The sequence below is a fragment of the Pan paniscus genome, chromosome 7 (assembly GCF_029289425.2).
Source record: "Pan paniscus chromosome 7, NHGRI_mPanPan1-v2.0_pri, whole genome shotgun sequence".
In the NCBI taxonomy this organism is placed as follows: Eukaryota; Metazoa; Chordata; class Mammalia; order Primates; family Hominidae; genus Pan; species Pan paniscus.
Genome location: NC_073256.2, coordinates 130,053,846 through 130,075,927, shown reverse-complemented (window position 1 = coordinate 130,075,927; position 22,082 = coordinate 130,053,846). Strand labels below are relative to the sequence as shown.

The window sequence follows — 22,082 nt, the reverse complement described above, 5'->3', positions numbered from 1 at the left end:
AGCTCTTATAGACTGTATCCTTTTTAAGGGCAGAGATTATGGCATGCATCTTTTTTGTGATGCAGGGGAGGAAAAATTTCTCCTCTACCCTTTTTAGGGTATCTGACTAGGTCTAAGAAACTTACATGATATCTCATGTCAGATTAACAGGAGAAAAAGCATGTAAATTTTATAAAAATTTTAAATGTACATGAGAGTCCTCAAGAAATGAAGATCCAAAGAAGTGACCAGAGCAGAAAGCTTATATACTTTTTAGACAAAGAAATCATAAATTCGTGAAGAAATGAGAAGACAAGGGGTTTGGGCTGGGGCATTAACTTGTGGGGAAGTGAGTAAGATATACTGGAGAACACTAGTCAAAGGTAGAGATTATTTTAGCAAGTTTGTTGTGCAGATTCATTTCAGTGTTGATTTCCACTCTCTAGTGAATAAAGATGTTCTTTTCTTCCTAGGATATCTTTCTCATGGGAAATTTCATGGCTTGTTTTTAGGTAAAAGAGAGGAGGTCAGAAAGTTCGTATCTGCTGTTTCTCAAGTGCCTTCATCTCAAAATAAACAATATTTTGGGGTAGCATGTCCTGAACTACTTCAGCAGCCATAGTTCCTACCCCAGTTCTTTGTACACAGTATATGCTCTGTAAATATTGAACTGAAGTGAATTGATCATACATTAAAGTTGATGAGACTAGCCTTAACATTTCCTTAACTAAACCACTTATAATCTTCAAGAAGTGTGGATTTTTTAAATTCATTCCCACTATATCCCATTTAATTGTTTTGGACATGAAATAAATTTATAAGCTGGGGAACTATTATGTTAGAGCATTAGTTCTTGATTTTGGAATAGTCACATTGTGGAGCATTTCAAAGTGTTATGAGGTTTCAGGAAATATATTACTACTAATAAATAATGTTTGAAGTACCTACATTTGTAAATTATGTATTTCATTTTAATTAAGCTAGAGAACAATTAGTCTTATCCATAAAAATAAGCTTCATCCCACACTTGTGTATTTCAATGTATTCTCTTGAGAGAGAGAGAGAGAGGATGGAGCTACAATTATTAAGCAGAGTCTTGCATAAAACTCCCGGAAACTCACAACCAGAAAAAATTTTGATAATCATCGGGTTGCAGCAAAATGCTACATAATCCAAATTCATAGTTCCCATACCTATGAAGACTGGCAAACTCCTTGTCTGTCCACAGACATTTCGTGCAGGTCTTCTAGCCATCCTGTAAATTTGCGATCTAAGAGCTGAGTTGACGATATAAATGGCTTGTCATAAATACCAGTGCAATCATAAAAACAACTTCACGTTAATGATATTTCAAGTAACATTATATTTAGAGTCAAAGAACAGCATAGTTTTTATCACAGTTAAAGAGTTCTGAATTCTGTTAAACATATTAAAATATTCTTGTTGGGCTTGGTGGTTCATGCCTGTAATCCCAGCTACTCAGGAGCTGAGGTGGGGGGATCATTGAGGTCAGGAGTTCGAAACCAAGTCTGAGCAACATAGTGAGAGCCTGTTTCTAAAAAAGAGAGAGAGAGAGAATTAAATATGTATTTTTTAGAGTGTCTCTATTTGCTGTATCTCAAAAGAGTGCATGATTTAACTACTAGCTGCAGATGTTCTATATTAGCTCTGTGTAAAATGGAAACCCTTGTCCCAGGGCATACTTGCTGCCATTCTAAATTTTGCATATTTTTATTAAATTGTTGTACCCAATCTGAGGCATTTTAAATGTCAGTGTTTACATCATGATTGTAAAACACTTCACACATTTATTTATTATTGTAAATATGCCTTTCATTACTTTCTGTGGGCAGTTATAGATTTCCTCCTCAAAACCTCTCTAAATATTGACTATAGTCTTGTTTGTCTGAGATGCTTGAAGGTCAGACATGGTTTAACTCACAAGGTCTTTTCTAGCTGCATGATTCCATATTTCACAACCTTTGTAAACCCGTTGCTGAGGTAATGAGATTCCCAAAAGGCTTCTTAACATTAAGAATCAGCAAAACTGCAAGTTTTACAGATCACTCTCTTTTAACCTACACAGTTTCTCTGTGAAGTATTTGAATTATAGTGCCAACTGTTGTCAAGTCAGAGATTGATCAATGAGTAGTTCTATGTCACTTTAAGGCCAGATGTTATTATTTGGCTGGAAATCTGATTGAATTTAAAATTAGGGTTTATTACTTTAGCCATCAAGGATCAAAGTTACTTGGTCACTTTAAAAAGTGTTGAAAAAGCCTTGTTTCTACAAATTTTAGCCACTGCCATTTAAACCTATATTTCCAATATTGCTCTGAACTCACTGCATGAGAGCATTCTGACTGCTCTGCTTTTATTTCCTCTGACCTCCCAGTCTAATTTATTTCAGCACCTCTTCCCCTGCTTCTGATTTCTTTGCCTGCACAGCAGGGAAGAAAAAAAAAAGAGCAGAATCATGTGCTACTCTCTATGGGTGCTAACCTCTGACCCTGGGGATGGATCCTCACTTTGTTTCTTCCAAATTTAGTTATGGATGATGCACAGATATTTAGCTGACAGTGGAGGCAACATGTATTAAAGAAATCCCAACCCCATTTTCTATTCTGAAAGACAAAATTATTATAACAAAATCAAGTACCAGTAGGATGCTAGCTAAACTTTTTGTGTGTTTAATTGATATTTCAATGATAAATTATATTGTATCAGTAAGAAACCCTGCAGGAAACAAATGACACATTCATACTGGGTGTGTGGGGGTAGAGCTTAAGGAAACTAACAAAGGATTGTACCATATCTCTAGCTATTGACAGCAGGGAGCCACTAGTAGCTTCAGGAATGATAACCACAGCTTGGAGGACAGCGGTATGGAGTGGGCTGCCTTACATAAGTGTGGCTTTCACTAACGGGACACAGCCATCACATAGCGATCAGGCAAAGAAGGAACTGAGGGGAAATACCCTGCTTCACGCTCCTCCTGACCTCCTCACCCTACTCTCCTACCAAAATGCTGCTCACTGCCTGATAACTCTCTGTTCTCTTACCCACAGAAAGCCTGAGAGCATAGGGTCCTGGCTATCATGGGACCATGGGGATCAGCCTTTACCCCCCACCCTGGAAGTAGGAAAGAAGTGCAAAAAGCGAGCAGAGAAGGGGCAGAATGGCTTTAGTGGGTAAACAGAAGATATCCAGCACTCATATCTTTCAATTACAAGACAACTATACAATTTAAATCATTCAAAAGACATAGCTGAAATATGGATCATCCTATGATTTTCTCTAACTATGAGATTTTGTGATTGCTTATATTATGTATTAAGCGGACCATATACTTTTGTATGTTCTTGATTGCCTTCCTTCCTTCTTTATACATTCCACAACTGTTTCTTGAATATTAGGCTCTGAGAGAGGGTATAGTGCTTAAGAACTCATATCCTGGAATGACACTGACTGTATTCAAAAGCCAGCTCTGCCACTCTAAATTTGTGTGTCTTTGGACAAATCCTTTAACTTTTGGGGTCCTCATAGGGCTGTGTCAGGATTAAATGTAAGAGCTTAGAACCGTGTGATACATAAATTATATGTAAGTGTTTAGACACTTGGGATACAAAGTAAAAAATAAATAAAAATAAATATAAACTCATGGGAAAAAGACAGATGAGTAAATCAATAATTATAGTAAAATACTTGGACCAATATAGGTATGTCCAAGGCCTATAGAAGCCCAAAGAAAATAGCAATTAACAGTGCTTGCAAGCTCAGGGCACTCATTATGGAGGATGTATAGTTTGACCTTAAGAAATAAATAGCAATTTCTTCATGTTTTATACACTCAGAGAATGCCTTCTTTTCAGGCAGAGAAGATGTCATGCCTCAGGGCACAGAGGTTGAAAGGGAACAACAAGTGCTTCAACATGTCTAACAGTTAGGTTGCTTATGGGAAAATGATGGGAGACAGGACTGGAGAGGTAGGAAAGGCTGAGATCATGAAGGGCCCTCTATGGTAAGGAAGTTGAAGAGATCTAAATAGTTCCCAAGTTACCTTCAGAGTGTGCAGGGGTGGAACTTCGGTGGGCCAAAGGAGTAGAGACAAAAAAATTTCTTAAAATTAATATGACCATCCTTTCCCTTTCAACAGTGGACTCAAGGTATCCTTTCCTTTCCCTCATTTTTCCCAGTACCTGGCTTACAGTGTCTCATTCCATTCTTTCTCTCGATTATCATGGGACAATAGAAAAGAGTGTGGGCATGAGTAGAATCTCAGTTGAGCTATTTCTACATACATAACTGTGGTCAGCTTCTCAGAACTTCATTTTTTTCATCCTTTAATGGGAAATAATGGTGACTGGCTAATAGCATTGCAATAAAAATTACATGAGTTAAAATGATTATAGTATTCAGCAATACCCTTTTCAAAAAAATCAGTAATGTCAGCTAATACTCTTATCTTCCTGGAAATTACATCCATGTTTCCACCTTAAGATACTCTAATCCCCTACCTTGTCTACCAATTTGTTTGCCAGTGGTCACTCATTTGTATTAGCTTTAATTCCCTAGAAAACATAGTTGAAGCAAAGATTATAGACTAATACTTTATTGAGGAGCTTGGGAGGTGTATTTCTAAGACAGCAAGAAAGAGGGGGAAAAGTTATATAAACAGAGAAATTGGAGAATCAAATATAAGGTGATATATTACTGAGCTGGCCACAGCCTCACAAGAAACACAGCTGAATGTTTAATTATGTGAGCCATGTGGACCAGTTGTGCTTTAGAACCATCTGTTTTGGGAGAGGAAGGGTTAGAAATTTATCTACTGGTCTCCTTCCCATCTCTTCTCTTGCTCCTTGATGGTAAAATTTCATCTCTCAGGCTTTAAATTCTCCACAATTCGATGATGCTATCCAGCCCCTGTGGGAAGATTCCTGTGTTCCTGTGGAGTCAAATCTGGGTACTGGAGCTGCTATAGTAGTTTATGTTGCAATTGACAAGAAAACGGCAACTGTTACCGTGGTTGTTCTGTCCGTAAGCCTGCATGAGCCTGAGACAACTGGTAACATTAGAAGAGGAGCCAACAGAAGTGGTCATGAGTGTCACTTCTGTCATATTCTCTTCATTAAAATCTAGGCAACAATACTGGCCAATAATAAAAAAGAGGGGAATTTGACTCTACATTTTGTTTTTTTGCTTTTGTTTGTTTGTTTTTGAGATGGAGTTCTGCTTTTGTTGCCCAGGCTGGAGTGCAGTGGCACAGTCTCTGCTCATTACAACCTCTGCCTCCTGGGTTCAAGAGATTTTCCAGCCTCAACCTCCCGAGTAGCTGGGATTACAGTCACCTGCCACCATGCCCAGCTAATTTTTGTATTTTTAGAAGAGACAGGGTTTCTCCATGTTGGCCAGGCTGCTCTCAACCTTCTGACCTCAGGTGATCCACCTTCCTTGGCCTCCCAAAGTGCTGGGATTACAGCCATGAGCCACCACGCCCAGCCGACTCTACCTTTTGATAGAAGCATCAAAGAATTTGCAGACATGTTTTAAAACCACTACGGAATGATTTGAGAACAAGTTGCAAACATAATAGCTCATCATTCCCAAATATTCAGTTTGAATTGCACCAAAACAAAAAACTCCTTTATGTAACCACAAAACAACCATACAAATCAGAAAATCAACATTAATAAAACACTTCCAAACAAATTAAACCCCTTCCAAATTTCACTAACTACACACACGCACACGTACACACACACACACGTGTATGTTTTTTGTTTCTTGTCCAGGATTCAACCCAAGAACCTGCATCGCATTGTTGTCATGTCTCTTTCATTTCCTTCAATCTGGATGAGTTCCTCAATGTTTCCCTATCTGTCATGACCTTGATAGCTCTAAAGAGTATAAGCCTTTTATTTTGTGATATATCCCTCAATCTGGGTACATACAATCTTTTCCCATATCCAGGCATAGGCCACACATTCTTGACAGGTGTACCACAAAAATGATGCTTGCCTCTCAGGACATCACACCAGGAGGCAAACAACGTCAATATACCTGAATATACGTCCTATGTGATCATTAGTCACCTAGTAAAATTGATGTCTTCCAGGATTTTTCATGAGAACATCACCAATTTCACCTTTATGATTTATATGTGTTTCACAGAGAGGTAATATCTTATTTTTTATCAAACATCCAGCCAAAAATCCACAACCACTGTGATGGTTGCCAGATGTTAGTTTTCTCTTTTTTTCCCCACTTATTCTGTATTTATTAACTGTCCCTCTGTGTCCAGAATTGGTTCCTTCCGTGGGTTCTTGGTCTTGCTGACTTCAAGCATGAAGCCGTGGACCCTAGCGGTGAATGTTACAGTTCTTAAAGATGGTGTGTTTGGAGTTTGTTCCTTCAGATGTTCAGACGTGTCTGGAGTTTCTTCCTTCCGGTGGGTTCGTGGTCTTGCTGACTTGAGGAGTGAAGCTGCAGACCTTTGCAGTGAGTGTTACATCTCTTAAAGGTAGTGCGGACCTAAAGAGTGAGCAACAGCAAGATTTCTAATGAAGGGGGAAAGAACAAAGCTTCCACAGCATGGAAGGGGACCCGGGTTGCTGCTGCTGGCTTGGGTGGCCAGCATTTATTCCCTTATTTGGCCCCACCCACATCCTGCTGATTGGTCCATTTTACAGAGTGCTGATGGGTCCATTTTATAGAGTGCTGATTGGTCCTTTTTTACAGAGTGCTGATTGGTGCATTTACAAACCTTTAGCTAGACAAGGATCACTGATTGGTGCGTTTTTACAGAGTGCTGATTGGTGCATTTACAAACCTTTAGCTAGACACACAGCACCAATTGGTGCATTTACAATCCTTTAGCTAGACAGAAAAGTTCTCCAAGTCCCCACCTGACCCAGAAGCCCAGCCAGCTTCACCTTTCACCTCTTTATGGAGAAAATGTTTTCCCTTCTGTCCCATTTATTTATTTATGTCAGTATGGATGAATGCATTTAAATTTTATTCAATGTGTTGTACTCTGCCATTATCTTTGTTTGATGGTTAAATTGCACCAGAATAGCCAATGGAGCTTCTTCAAGCTGGCCTCTATGTCCTTTTGATATGTCCCCACCATCATTCTTTAAGTACATCCTACTTTTTTTGGCACAACAAGGTATTCCAGCTTCATCTTATCTTTTTCTTTGTCCATCCCCTAAAATCAGCTTCCCTGGTTCCCTTTAGTGAAGAATGGTATGTAGAAACCAACATCTGGGTACTCAATATACTTGTTTCTATAGAGCTTTATTGCTTTTAGGACTCTCAATGGATGCAGCTAGAAAATATGTGCACATATATGTGTACATATGTGTGTATGCATGACATATGTATGTATATACACCCATTTATATCTAGTTATATTCATATTTTAAACTTGAGTTCACATGATTTTTTAACATTTCAGTTTAACCCCTTAGGGTTCTTTGTAGTCTTTTCTGTTTCTACATTTGTAAATGCTCTTTTCGATAGTGAGAAGTCTGTCTGCCCTTATCTTCAATATTTCTGATTCTCAACCTTCTTCACATATACTTAACCTCCCAACCTTACCGGCTGCCTTTTTAGCCTCACTTCTACTTCTCTGGCCCTCATCCATAATACCATGTACTTGACCCTAATATCTCCTCAACTTCTGGTGCCACTGCCACTGCCACCTAACTCTACTCATTCCACTTTGAAAGAAAAGGGAAGAAAAAGGCTTTATACCTTTTCTGATACTGCCCTCTCTATTCAGGATACTTTTTCCTTCTTTTGTCCTTCTTAGTCTACTCGGTGAGATAACTCTGAAAATAGCTTTAGGGTTACCTCTTCTGTGCAGTCTTTACCTCTTTTCCAACCTCCAACTCCAAGGAGACTTAGCTAATACCTCCTTTGTGCCTTCAGTTAAGGACAGGGGCTACATTTTATTTGTCTTTATATCCTTAGTACCTTATTTTTTTTTATTATACTTTAAGTTCTAGGGTACATGTGCACAACGTTTGTTACATATGTATACATGCGCCATGTTGGTGTGCTGCACCCATTAACTTGTCATTTGCATTAGGTGTATCACCTAATGCTAACCCTCCACCCTGCCCCCATCACACAACAGGCCCCGGTGTGTGATGTTCCCCTTCTGGTGTCCAAGTGTTCTCATTATTCAATTCCCACCTATGAGTGAGAACATGTGGTGTTTGGTTTTTTGTCCTTGTGATACTTTGCTGAGAATGATGCAAACATCCACGTCCCTACAAAGATCCATGTCCCTACAAAGGACATGAACTCATCCTTTTTTATGGCTGCATAGTATTCCATGGTGTATATGTGCCACATTTTCTTTTTTTTTTTTTCTTTTTTTTTATTATACTTTAAGTTTTAGGGTACATGTGCACATTGTGCAGGTTAGTTACATATGTATACATGTGCCATGCTGGTGCGCTACACCCACTAACTCGTCATCTAGCATTAGGTATATCTCCCAATGCTATCCCTCCCCCCTCCCCCCTCCCCACCACAGTCCCCAGAGTATGATATTCCCCTTCCTGTGTCCATGTGATCTCATTGTTCAATTCCCACTTATGAGTGAGAATATGCGGTGTTTGGTTTTTTGTTCTTGCGATAGTTTACTGAGAATGATGGTTTCCAATTTCATCCATGTCCCTACAAAGGATATGAACTCATAATTTTTTATGGCTGCATAGTATTCCATGGTGTATATGTGCCACATTTTCTTAATCCAGTCTATAATTGTTGGACATTTGGGTTGGTTCCAAGTCTTTGCTATTGTGAATAATGCCGCAATAAACATACGTGTGCATGTGTCTTTATAGCAGCATGATTTATAGTCTTTTGGGTATATACCCAGTAATGGGATGGCTGGGTCAAATGGTATTTCTAGTTCTAGATCCCTGAGGAATCGCCACACTGACTTCCACAATGGTTGAACTAGTTTACAGTCCCACCAACAGTGTAAAAGTGTTCCTATTTCTCCACATCCTCTCCAGCACCTGTTGTTTCCTGACTTTTGAATGATTGCCATTCTAAATGGTGTGAGATGATATCTCATAGTGGTTTTGATTTGCATTTCTCTGATGGCCAGTGATGATGAGCATTTTTTCATGTGTTTTTTGGCTGCATAAATGTCTTCTTTTGAGAAGTGTCTGTTCACGTCCTTCGCCCACTTTTTGATGGGGTTGTTTGTTTTTTTCTTGTAAATTTGTTTGAGTTCACTGTAGATTCTGGATATTAGCCCTTTGTCAGATGAGTAGGTTGCGAAAATTTTCTCCCATGTTGTAGGTTGCCTATTCACTCTGATGGTAGTTTCTTTTGCTGTGCAGAAGCTCTTTAGTTTAATTAGATCCCATTTGTCAATTTTGGCTTTTGTTGCCATTGCTTTTGGTGTTTTGGACATGAAGTCCTTGCCCACGCCTATGTCCTGAATGGTAATGCCTAGGTTTTCTTCTAGGGTTTTTATGGTTTTAGGTCTAACGTTTAAATCTTTAATCCATCTTGAATTGATTTTTGTATGAGGTGTAAGGAAGGGATCCAGTTTCAGCTTTCTAAATATGGCTAGCCAGTTTTCCCAGCACCATTTATTAAATAGGGAATCCTTTCCCCATTGCTTGTTTTTCTCAGGTTTGTCAAAGATCAGATAGTTGTAGGTAAGCGGTGTTATTTCTGAGGGCTCTGTTCTGTTCCAGTGATCTATATTTCTGTTTTGGTACCAGTACCATGCTGTTTTGGTTACTGTAGCCTTGTAGTATAGTTTGAAGTCAGGTAGTGTGATGCCTCCAGCTTTGTTCTTTTGGCTTAGGATTGACTTGGCGATGCGGGCTCTCTTTTGGTTCCATATGAACTTTAAAGTAGTTTTTTCCAATTCTGTGAAGAAAGTCATTGGTAGCTTGATGGGGATGGCATTGAATCTGTAAATTACCTTGGGCAGTATGGCCATTTTCACGATATTGATTCTTCCTACCCATGAGCATGGAATGTTCTTCCATTTGTTTGTATCCTCTTTTATTTCCTTGAGCAGTGGTTTGTAGTTCTCCTTGAAGAGGTGCTTCACATCCCTTGTAAGTTGGATTCCTAGGTATTTTATTCTCTTTGAAGCAATTGTGAATGGGAGTTCACTCATGATTTGGCTCTCTGTTTGTCTGTTGTTGGTGTATAAGAATGCTTGTGATTTTTGTACATTGATTTTGTATCCTGAGACTTTGCTGAAGTTGCTTATCAGCTTAAGGAGATTTTGGGCTGAGACGATGGGGTTTTCTAGATAAACAATCATGTCGTCTGCAAACAGGGACAATTTGACTTCCTCTTTTCCTAATTGAATACCCTTTATTTCCTTCTCCTGCCTGATTGCCCTGGCCAGAACTTCCAACACTATGTTGAATAGGAGCGGTGAGAGAGGGCATCCCTGTCTTGTGCCAGTTTTCAAAGGGAATGCTTCCAGTTTTTGCCCATTCAGTATGATATTGGCTGTGGGTTTGTCATAGATAGCTCTTATTATTTTGAAATATGTCCCATCAATACCTAATTTATTGAGAGTTTTTAGCATGAAGGGTTGTTGAATTTTGTCAAAGGCTTTTTCTGCATCTATTGAGATAATCATGTGGTTTTTGTCTTTGGCTCTGTTTATATGCTGGATTATATTTATTGATTTGCGTATGTTGAACCAGCCTTGCATCCCAGGGATGAAGCCCACTTGATCATGGTGGATAAGCTTTTTGATGTGCTGCTGGATTCGGTTTGCCAGTATTTTATTGAGGATTTTTGCATCAATGTTCATCAAGGATATTGGTCTAAAATTCTCTTTTTTGGTTGTGTCTCTGCCAGGCTTTGGTATCAGAATGATGCTGGCCTCATAAAATGAGTTAGGGAGGATTCCCTCTTTTTCTATTGATTGGAATAGTTTCAGAAGGAATGGTACCAGTTCCTCCTTGTACCTCTGGTAGAATTCGGCTGTGAATCCATCTGGTCCTGGACTCTTTTTGGTTGGTAAACTATTGATTATTGCCACAATTTCAGCTCCTGTTATTGGTCTATTCAGAGATTCAACTTCTTCCTGGTTTAGTCTTGGGAGAGTGTATGTGTCGAGGAATGTATCCATTTCTTCTAGATTTTCTAGTTTATTTGCGTAGAGGTGTTTGTAGTATTCTTTGATGGTAGTTTGTATTTCTGTGGGATCGGTGGTGATATCCCCTTTATCATTTTTTATTGCATCTATTTGATTCTTCTCTCTTTTTTTCTTTATTAGTCTTGCTAGCGGTCTATCAATTTTGTTGATCCTTTCAAAAAACCAGCTCCTGGATTCATTGATTTTTTGAAGGGTTTTTTGTGTCTCTATTTCCTTCAGTTCTGCTCTGATTTTAGTTATTTCTTGCCTTCTGCTAGCTTTTGAATGTGTTTGCTCTTGCTTTTCTTGTTCTTTTAATTGTGATGTTAGGGTGTCAATTTTGGATCTTTCCTGCTTTCTCTTGTGGGCATTTAGTGCTATAAATTTCCCTCTACACACTGCTTTGAATGCGTCCCAGAGATTCTGGTATGTTGTGTCCTTGTTCTCGTTGGTTTCAAAGAACATCTTTATTTCTGCCTTCATTTCGTTATGTACCCAGTAGTCATTCAGGAGCAGGTTGTTCAGTTTCCATGTAGTTGAGCGGCTTTGAGTGAGATTCTTAATCCTGAGTTCTAGTTTGATTGCACTGTGGTCTGAGAGATAGTTTGTTATAATTTCTGTTCTTTTACATTTGCTGAGGAGAGCTTTACTTCCAACTATGTGGTCAATTTTGGAATAGGTGTGGTGTGTTGCTGAAAAAAATGTATATTCTGTTGATTTGGGGTGGAGAGTTCTGTAGATGTCTATTAGGTCCGCTTGGTGCAGAGCTGAGTTCAATTCCTGGGTATCCTTGTTGACTTTCTGTCTCATTGATCTGTCTAATGTTGACAGTGGGGTGTTAAAGTCTCCCATTATTAATGTGTGGGAGTCTAAGTCTCTTTGTAGGTCACTCAGGACTTGCTTTATGAATCTGGGTGCTCCTGTATTGGGTGCATAAATATTTAGGATAGTTAGCTCCTCTTGTTGAATTGATCCCTTTACCATTATGTAATGGCCTTCTTTGTCTCTTTTGATCTTTGTTGGTTTAAAGTCTGTTTTATCAGAGACTAGGATTGCAACCCCTGCCTTTTTTTGTTTTCCATTTGCTTGGTAGATCTTCCTCCATCCTTTTATTTTGAGCCTATGTGTGTCTCTGCACGTGAGATGGGTTTCCTGAATACAGCACACTGATGGGTCTTGACTCTTTATCCAACTTGCCAGTCTGTGTCTTTTAATTGGAGAATTTAGTCCATTTACATTTAAAGTTAATATTGTTATGTGTGAATTTGATCCTGTCATTATGATGTTAGCTGGTGATTTTGCTCGTTAGTTGATGCAGTTTCTTCCTAGTCTTGATGGTCTTTACATTTTTGCATGATTTTGCAGTGGCTGGTACCAGTTGTTCCTTTCCATGTTTAGCGCTTCCTTCAGGATCTCTTTTAGGGCAGGCCTGGTGGTGACAAAATCAGTCAGCATTTGCTTGTCTGTAAAGTATTTTATTTCTCCTTCACTTATGAAGCTTAGTTTGGCTGGATATGAAATTCTGGGTTGAAAATTCTTTTCTTTAAGAATGTTGAATATTGGCCCCCACTCTCTTCTGGCTTGTAGGGTTTCTGCCGAGAGATCCGCTGTTAGTCTGATGGGCTTCCCTTTGAGGGTAACCCGACCTTTCTGTCTGGCTGCCCTTAACATTTTTTCCTTCATTTCAACTTTGGTGAATCTGACAATTATGTGTCTTGGAGTTGCTCTTCTCGAGGAGTATCTTTGTGGCGTTCTCTGTATTTCCTGAATCTGAACGTTGGCCTGCCTTGCTAGATTGGGGAAGTTCTCCTGGATAATATCCTGCAGAGTGTTTTCCAACTTGGTTTCATTCTCCGCATCACTTTCAGGTACACCAGTCAGACGTAGATTTGGTCTTTTCACATAGTCCCATATTTCTAGGAGGCTTTGCTCATTTCTTTTCATTCTTTTTTCTCTAGACTTCCCTTCTCGCTTCATTTCATTCATTTCATCTTCCATTGCTGATACCCTTTCTTCCAGTTGATCACATCGGCTCCTGAGGCTTCTGCATTCTTCACGTAGTTCTCGAGCCTTGGTTTTCAGCTCCATCAGCTCTTTTAAGCACTTCTCTGTATTGGTTATTCTAGTTATACATTCTTCTAAATTTTTTTCAAAGTTTTCAACTTCTTTGCCTTTGGTTTGAATGTCCTCCCGTAGCTCAGAGTAATTTGATCGTCTGAAGCCTTCTTCTCTCAGCTCGTCAAAATCATTCTCCATCCAGCTTTGTTCCGTTGCTGGTGAGGAACTGCGTTCCTTTGGAGGAGGAGAGGCGCTCTGCATTTTAGAGTTTCCTGTTTTTCTGTTCTGTTTTTTCCCCATCTTTGTGGTTTTATCTACTTTTGGTCTTTGATGATGGTGATGTACAGATGGGTTTTTGGTGTGGATGTCCTTTCTGTTTGTTAGTTTTCCTTCTAACAGACAGGACCCTCAGCTGCAGGTCTGTTGGAATACCCTGCCGTGTGAGGTGTCAGTGTGCCCCTGCTGGGGGGTGCCTCCCAGTTAGGCTGCTCGGGGGTCAGGGGTCAGGGACCCACTTGAGGAGGCAGTCTGCCCGTTCTCAGATCTCCAGCTGTGTGCTGGGAGAACCACTGCTCTCTTCAAAGCTGTCAGACAGGGACATTTAAGTCTGCAGAGGTTACTGCTGTCTTTTTGTTTGTCTGTGCCCTGCCCCCAGAGGTGGAGCCTACAGAGGCAGGCAGGCCTCCTTGAGCTGTGGTGGGCTCCACCCAGTTCGAGCTTCCAGGCTGCTTTGTTTACCTAAGCAAGCCTGGGCAATGGCGGGCGCCCCTCCCGCAGTCTGGCTGCCGCCTTGCAGTTTGATCTCAGACTGCTGTGCTAGCAATCAGCGAGATTCTGTGGGCGTAGGACCCTCCCAGCCAGGTGTGGGATATAATCTCGTGGTGTGCCGTTTTTTAAGCCGGTCTGAAAAGTGCAATATTCGGGTGGGAGTGACCCGATTTTCCAGGTGCGTCCGTCACCCCTTTCTTTGACTCGGAAAGGGAACTCCCTGACCCCTTGGGCTTCCCAGGTGAGGCAATGCCTCACCCTGCTTCGGCTCGCGCACGGTGCGCGCACCCACTGGCCTGCGCCCACTGTCTGGCACTCCCTAGTGAGATGAACCCGGTACCTCAGATGGAAATGCAGAAATCACCGTCTTCTGCGTCGCTCACGCTGGGAGCTGTAGACCGGAGTTGTTCCTATTCGGCCATCTTGGCTCCTCCTCCTGCCACATTTTCTTAATCCAGTCTATCATTGATGGACATTTGTGTTGGTTCCAAGTCTTTGCTATTGTGAATAGTGCTGCAATAAACATATGGGTGTATGTGTCTTTATAGCAGCATGATTTATAATCCTTTGGGTATATACCCAGTAATGGGATGGCTGGGTCAAATGGTATTTCTAGTTCTAGAGCCTTGAGGAATTGCCACACTGTCTTCCACAATGGTTGAACTAGTTTACAGTCCTACCAACAGTGTAAAAGTGTTCCTATTTCTCCACATCCTCTCCAGCACCTGTTGTTTCCTGACTTTTGAATGATTGCCATTCTAACTGGTGTGAGATAGTATCTCATTGTGGTTTTGATTTGCATTTCTCTGATGGCCAGTGATGATGAGCATTTTTTTCATGTGTCTTTTGGCTGCATAAATGTCTTCTTTTGAGAAGTGTCTGTTCATATCCTTTGCCCACTTTGTGATGGGGTTGTTTGTTTTTTTCTTGTAAATTTGTTTGAGTTCTTTGTAGATTCTGGATATTAGCCCTTTGTCAGATGAGTATATTGCAAAAATTTTCTCCCATTCTGTAGGTTGCCTGTTCACTCTGATGGTAGTTTCTTTTGCTGTGCAGAAGCTCTTTAGTTTAATTAGATCCCATTTGTCAATTTTGTCTTTTGTTGCCATTGCTTTTGGTGTTTTAGACATGAAGTCCTTGCCCATGCCTATGTCCTGAATGGTAATGCCTAGGTTTTCTTCTTGGGTTTTTATGGTTTTAGGTCTAACATTTAAGTCTTCAATCCATCTTGAATTACTTTTTGTATAAGGTGTAAGGAAGGGATCCAGTTTCAGCTTTCTATGTATGGCTAGCCAGTTTTCCCAGCACCATTTATTAAATAGGGAATCCTTTCCCCATTGCTTGTTTTTCTCAGGTTTGTCAAAGATCAGATGGTTGTGGATGTGTGGTATTATTCCTGAGGGCTCTGTTCTGTTCCATTGGTCTATGTGTCTGTTTTGGTACCAGTACCATGCTGTTTTGGTTACTGTAGCCTTGTAGTATAGTTCGAAGTCAGGTAGCATGATGCCTCCAGATTTGTTCTTTTGGCTTAGGATTGTATTGGCAATGCAGACCCTTTTTTGGTTCCTTATGAACTTTAAAGTAGTTTTTTCAAATTCTGTGAAAAAGGTTATTGGTAGCTTGATGAGGATGGCATTGAATCTAGAAATTACCTTGGGCAGTATAGCCATTTTCACGATACTGATTCTTCATATCCATGAGCATGGAATGTTCTTCCATTTGTGTCCTCTTTTATTTCGCTGAGCAGTGGTTTGTAGTTCTCCTTGAAGAGGTCCTTCACATCCCTTGTAGGTTGGATTCTTAGGTATTTTATTCTCTTTGAAGCAATTGTGAATGGGAGTTCACTCACAATTTGGCTCTCTGTCTGTTATTGGTGTATAAGAATGCTTGTGATTTTTGCACATTGATTTTGTGTCCTGAGATTTTGCTGAAGTTGCTTATCAGCTTAAGGAGATTTGGGGCTGAGACGATGGGGTTTTCTAAATGTGCAATCATGTCATCTGCAAACAGGGACAATTTGACTTCCTTTTTTCCTAATTGAATACCCTTTATTTCTTTCTCCTGCCTGATTGCCCTGGCCAGAACTTCCAACACTATGTTGAATAGGCGTGGTGAGAGAGGGCATCCCTGTCTTGTGCCTGTTTTCAAAGGGAATACTTTCAGTTTTTGCCCATTCAGCATGATATTGGCTGTGGGTTTTTCATAGATAGCTCTTATTATTTTTAGATACGTCCCATCAATACCTAATTTATTGAGAGTTTTTAGCATGAAGGGCTGTTGAATTTTGTCAAAGGCCTTTTCTGCATCTGTTGAGATAATCATGTGATTTTTGTCTTTGGTTCTCTTTATATGCTGGATTGCATTTATTGATTTGCATATGTTGAACCAGCCTTGCAAGGATGTTCAAAAGTATCTCTAAAACATATTGTTTGGTTAAAAAGGAGAAAGAAAATAATATTGACAGTATAATAAAAGTTAAAGTATGATATACATAAAACAATACTGCATAGTTTTTGTGAAGATAATATTTAGGTTTCTATAATGTTACATATTAGATATGTCTGTGTGGAATTATACATCTTGAAAAAAGAACTGGAAAGATACACATTAAATTGGTGCTAGTGGATAACAGAGGAGCTAGGAATGTGTCAGTATTTGAGTGTCAGGAGAGACTTAGCATTTGCTAAGACCATTGGAAAAGCTCAGTATTAGGGTGGAAGTGACCCGATTTTCCAGGTTCTGTCTGTCACAGCTTCCTTTGGCTAGGAAAGGAAAATCCCTGACCCCTTGTGCTTCCTGAGTGAGGTGATGCCTTGCCCTGCTTCGGCTCACACTCGGTGGGCTGCACACACTGCCCTGCACCCACTGTCCGACAAGCCCCAGTGAGATGAACCTGGTACCTCAGTTGGAAATGCAGAAATCACCCATCTTCTGCTTCGCTCACATTGGGAGCTGTAGACTGGAGCTGTTCCTATTTGGCCATCCTTATTTTATTTTTTATAAATATTAGAAACTAAGTAAAGGTTTTATAAATGAATAACTAGTGAATGAAAAGTCCTCCACAATAGCATGGTGATTAAGACTTTATACAAATCTCAATTTATGAGATTTGGGTGGAGAGACAAAGCCTAACCATATCACTGCTGCATAGGAAAAAAACCCAAAAGCAGTGTTACATACTAGGTGCATGCTTACTTTACTTACTGTGTATTGTTTCCAGTCTATGTTAGAGAGTATTTACAGCTTCATTAAATTTAAAATATGTTCTTAATTTTAAAGAATGTTGTATTAATGGAGCAAAGAAAAAAATAGAGTTTCAAATAGATTAACACTCACTCTCAACACTAACCCCAAGATAATAGAAAGCGTATTTAAAAATATAATGATGACTAAGAATGAAAAGAGAACATTTACAATTGTTTTGAGGCTGTAGGGTATTCCTAAGATAAATAAGTGTAAATAAACATATAAATAAATGTTTGTTATCATTGTTTTTTCTTGCTCAAACACAAGTTTTGTTCTCCCCTAAACTACTTCCTCCTGTGCCTTTTCATCATAGGCATAACAGCCATTGTGATTCACTGTATAAATTTTCAAATATGCTGCATTAGAATAAAGTTCACTCTGCTACTCTCTAAATACACTTCTCATTAAATCCAAGGAAACAGAGTTAAAAGAGCAATAAGAAAATATTTTAAAATAATTAGAGTAGATACCTTCACAAAATTAAGGGGGGAAATTGTGTTTATGAAAAAAAAAGAAGACTATGAAACAATAAGAAATAATAATCATTAAAGTAATTACATATTTAGGAAATGACAACATAATTTTTTAGTATTTAAGGTAATTTGTAATTAAATAAAACTAAACAGTGAATTAGTAAACTGAAATTTATAATATATAAATATATAAATGTGTGTGTATATGTGTATTATATACATATGGAATTATTGAATTCTTCTAGAATGCAAAATAGAGAATCCCTAAAAATGAGAAGTTGAAAGTTTGAGCAACATGAGGGCTAAATTCCTAATTTTCAACATTCAATATGAACAAGTTTCAGAAAGATGAGGACATATAATAAACAACATTTTAAACGAAATAATGGTAACCATTTCCTAGAACTGAAAAAAAAGTTACAAGGTATTTGACAGAAGTAGTCTATTGAGCACCTAGTAGAAAAAATAGATTTAAAAATGAGTGTATTTAAAAACAGCAAGTCTGAAAAGGAATCCTAGCTCTTAAAAGAATGGAGAAGGGGCAGATTAATTATGAAAGAATTAAAATCAATTTGATATCATATTTCTTATCAGGAATAGTGGATGGATAATAGACTAGAGGAAAACATCTTTAAATGCTGAGGGCAAATAATTTTGAATTAAAATTTTATACCTTACCCCCTATTATTCAACAGTGAAGGCAAAATAAAGACATTTTCAGATGAAGAAGGACCTATTCTTTCAATAACAGAAACAATTTTTCGAAGAAGGTATAAGAGTAATAAACTGTGAACCTAACAATAGTGTCACCCCCAATCACCTAGCACTTTAACACAACTATTTTCTATTTAATCTTTTCTTTTTCTGTACTATCTATCACATTCTAAAATAAGACATTATTTGTTTATTATTTATAGTTTGCAAACGTCCAATGGAATACATGCATTCATGGAGCAGAAATCCTTGTCTGTTTATTTATTGGTGTATCTTAGGTACCTGGAACAGCATCTGACACATGTAAATACAGTAGTCCCCCCTTGTTCATAAGGATATGATTCAATAGCCTCAATGGGTGCTTTAAACCACAGATAGTCCTGAACTTTATACAGGCTATGTTATTTTCTCTCGATAGATAGATAGATAGATAGATAGATAGATAGATAGATAGATAGAAAGATTAATTTGTAAATTAGACACAGAAAGAGATTGATAACAATCACTAAAAATAAAATAGAACAATTATAATAATATACTGTCATAAAAGTTATGTGAATGTGCTCTCTGTCTCTCTCAAAATAATTTACTGTACTATACTTACCTATTTTTGGACCACATTATCTCAGGTAACTGAAACCACAGAAAGCAAAATGCAGATAAAGAGGAATTAGTGTATAAGACGATCAACTGTTTGTTGTATAAACTAACTAACTGAATGATGCTTTAAAGTATGCGAAATAAATTTGATTCAACTATTAAAAAATGTTGTCAAATCCACATTTGGAACTTTAACAGGCTTCTTCAAGAAGTTGTTGGAGCCAGTAGACATTGAAGGCATAAATAATTTCAACTTGATTAATATAACAAATTGAACTGAATATATTTCACTTATTTATCCACTGCAAGACCTCGATATACATTTGCTGAATACCAAAGAAACAACATTAGAAAGCAACAACAAAATGATAGATCAACCCATAAATTTTAAAACACTCAGAAATTATTTATGAGTTACAAAGTAAACCAAAACATAAACTACAAACTTTTCACAAGTGAACAATAAAATCTCTCCATATCAATTTAGAGCTAAATTTATTTTATTTTTTAATAAATAAGAAAGGCTGAAAATACACTAAAAAAGTTCTAAGATTTCAACTCAAGAAAACAGAAAAAGGAATAGCAATATAATCCAAAAGAAAACTGAAGATGGAATCCAAAAATATAAAAAGAAAAGATGTTTAAATTAAAATAAAAACAATAGAATTTGCGAGGTGCAGTGGCTCACACCTGTAATTCCAGCACTTTGGGAGACCAAGGAGGGCGAATGATTTGAGGTCAGGAGTTTGAGACCAGCCTGGACAACACGGTGAAACCCCATCTCTACTAAAAATACAAAAACTAGTTGGGCATGGTGGCATGAGCACCTATAGTCCCAGCTACCCAGGAGGCTGAGGCAGGAGAATCTCTTGAACCTGGGAGGCAGAGGTTACAATGAGCCGAGATCAAGCCACTGCACTTCAGCCTGGGTGACAGAGTAAGAGACTCTGTCTCGAAAAACAAACAAACAAACAAACAAACAATTTATCAACAGCAAACACTGGTTCTTTAAGCCACCTAATAAATCTGACAACCTTTTGTAAATATGAAGAAAGAAAACCAGAAAGTAAACACTAATAGCATTAGAAGTCAGAAATAATTATGGCATATTTATAAAGGAGATATTAAAAAATCTTGTAACAATTCTGTTACAACTAAACTACCAGCAAACCTTGAAAAATGTCACTTCTCTAATGTTTATAAGTTGCCAATATTGGTCCAAAACCCTCTCCAAGAAACAAGCAAAAGAAAAAACAACAACATAAAACACTTAAATAGGAAAATAACCTTAGAAGAAAAAAAATGGTACTCAGATGGCTACCAAACTCATCCATGCAAGAATCCAATTTTTTTCTTGTACAAATTAACCTAAAGACTAGTAAAATGTGGAAAATTACTAACATCTTCCCTTGATATTAAAACTAGATATGAAGAGCAGAAGAAAAAAGTTATAGACCAATGTCCCTGATAGATAAAAAAGTCTAAGAAAATATAAAATCAAATCCAGTTTTTTAAAGAAATGTTTAAATGCATATATGATTTCTGCTAAGGATACAAGGATGTTCAATAGTATCTCTAAAACATATTGTTTGGTTAAAAAGGAGAAAGAAAATAATATTGACAATATAATAAAAGTTAAAGTATGATGTACATGAAACAATACTGCATAGTTTTTGTGAAGATAATTTTTAGGTTTCTATAATGTTAAATATTAGATATGTCTGTGTAGAATTATACATCTTGAAAAAAGAACTGGAAAGATACACATTAAATCGATGCTAGTGGATAACAGAGGACGTAGGAATGTGTCAATATTTGAGTGTCAGGAGAGACTATAACTTTATCTTAAAGTTACATTTTTTTAATTTGTATTTTTTTTTACTATTGTTTGTTTGAAGACAACTGTATTACTAAGATTTTATGTGACTTTTAAGGCAAGTCAACCACCACAATAATTTACTGCTAACATTCATAGTTAAACAGTGATGATCCCAGATATTTGAAGTTTCTTTGGATACATCTCAAAGGTTGTTTTAATGGTGTTAAAATATTTTTTTCAATCTCTTTCCACTCATCCAAGAAACATTTATTAAGGAACATAGCTGAGTAATTTGGAATTCAAAACTGATTGCTTCCTTTGAGAAGATTTTTTTTTTGTTGGGGGGGGGGTCTAGTTGGGAAAATAATTCAACCAACTAGTACCAGATTGTGGAAGAGATCCTAGGTGTGAGGTATTCATTGATTTCTGTAGGAGTATAGACACAGAGAATGTTCCCTCATGTCCTGGTCATGATTCAGGGATTTACCGTATCCTGTAGAAATGACAAGAATAAGAAAAGTCTTTGGGATTTGAGGGAAATATACATTTATGTCTATGTGTGTGTACATTTATGTATATATGTAGTACAGAGAGAAAATATGAGATCTTATCATAATTTTTCTGTTAAGTACATGGCCTCTGGCACCTCATTAGCTCTGATAACCTCAGATTCTTCATCTATAAAAAGAAAGAAATATACTAATTATTCTCTAAAGATCATTTTATCATGCCTGTAAGAATGGCAAAAAAAAAAAGATTGGAGAATATATTTATTTTTTGTTCTTAAATATCTCCACAACAAAGAGCATATATCTACCTAACTTGTATTATGGGTATCATATGCCTGCAACCCTTGGAAGGTGACTTTTATCTTCTATTTTTCCAGAAATTGAGAAAGAAAGTTGTGGTGATCCTGGTACACCCTTATATGGAATTAGAGAAGGCGATGGATTTTCTAATCGTGATGTTTTAAGGTTTGAATGCCAGTTTGGGTTTGAATTAATTGGAGAGAAATCCATTGTTTGTCAAGAGAATAACCAATGGTCTGCAAACATACCCATCTGTATCTGTGAGTACCAAATGCTTTGCTTCCAGATAGCATATGTTACCCTGTCCTTGCATATAATTGCTTTTGTAATTAATTGCAAAGAGCTGCAACTGTGTAATTATTTTTGAGTGAGTAGCACTTTGTGATGCTATCTTTAACAAGTGTGCTTATGCCAAATTATAAATTTTATTACAGATTTAAATAAAGTTAACATAGTTCACTTGGTAATGG

The 22,082-nt window shown here is 37.8% G+C and overlaps 1 protein-coding gene across 2 annotated transcripts in view; it reads left to right on the top strand.

Moving 5' to 3' along the window:
* The window catches only part of CSMD3 (CUB and Sushi multiple domains 3), a 1,211,357-nt gene that overhangs the window by 728,044 nt on the left and 461,231 nt on the right, over positions 1 to 22,082 (top strand). For both annotated transcript variants that reach the window (XM_003823338.5, XM_034966508.3), the window contains one exon: positions 21,690 to 21,872. In XM_003823338.5, coding sequence (XP_003823386.3) covers positions 21,690 to 21,872 — 183 coding nt within the window. The remainder of the gene's footprint in view (positions 1 to 21,689; positions 21,873 to 22,082) is intronic.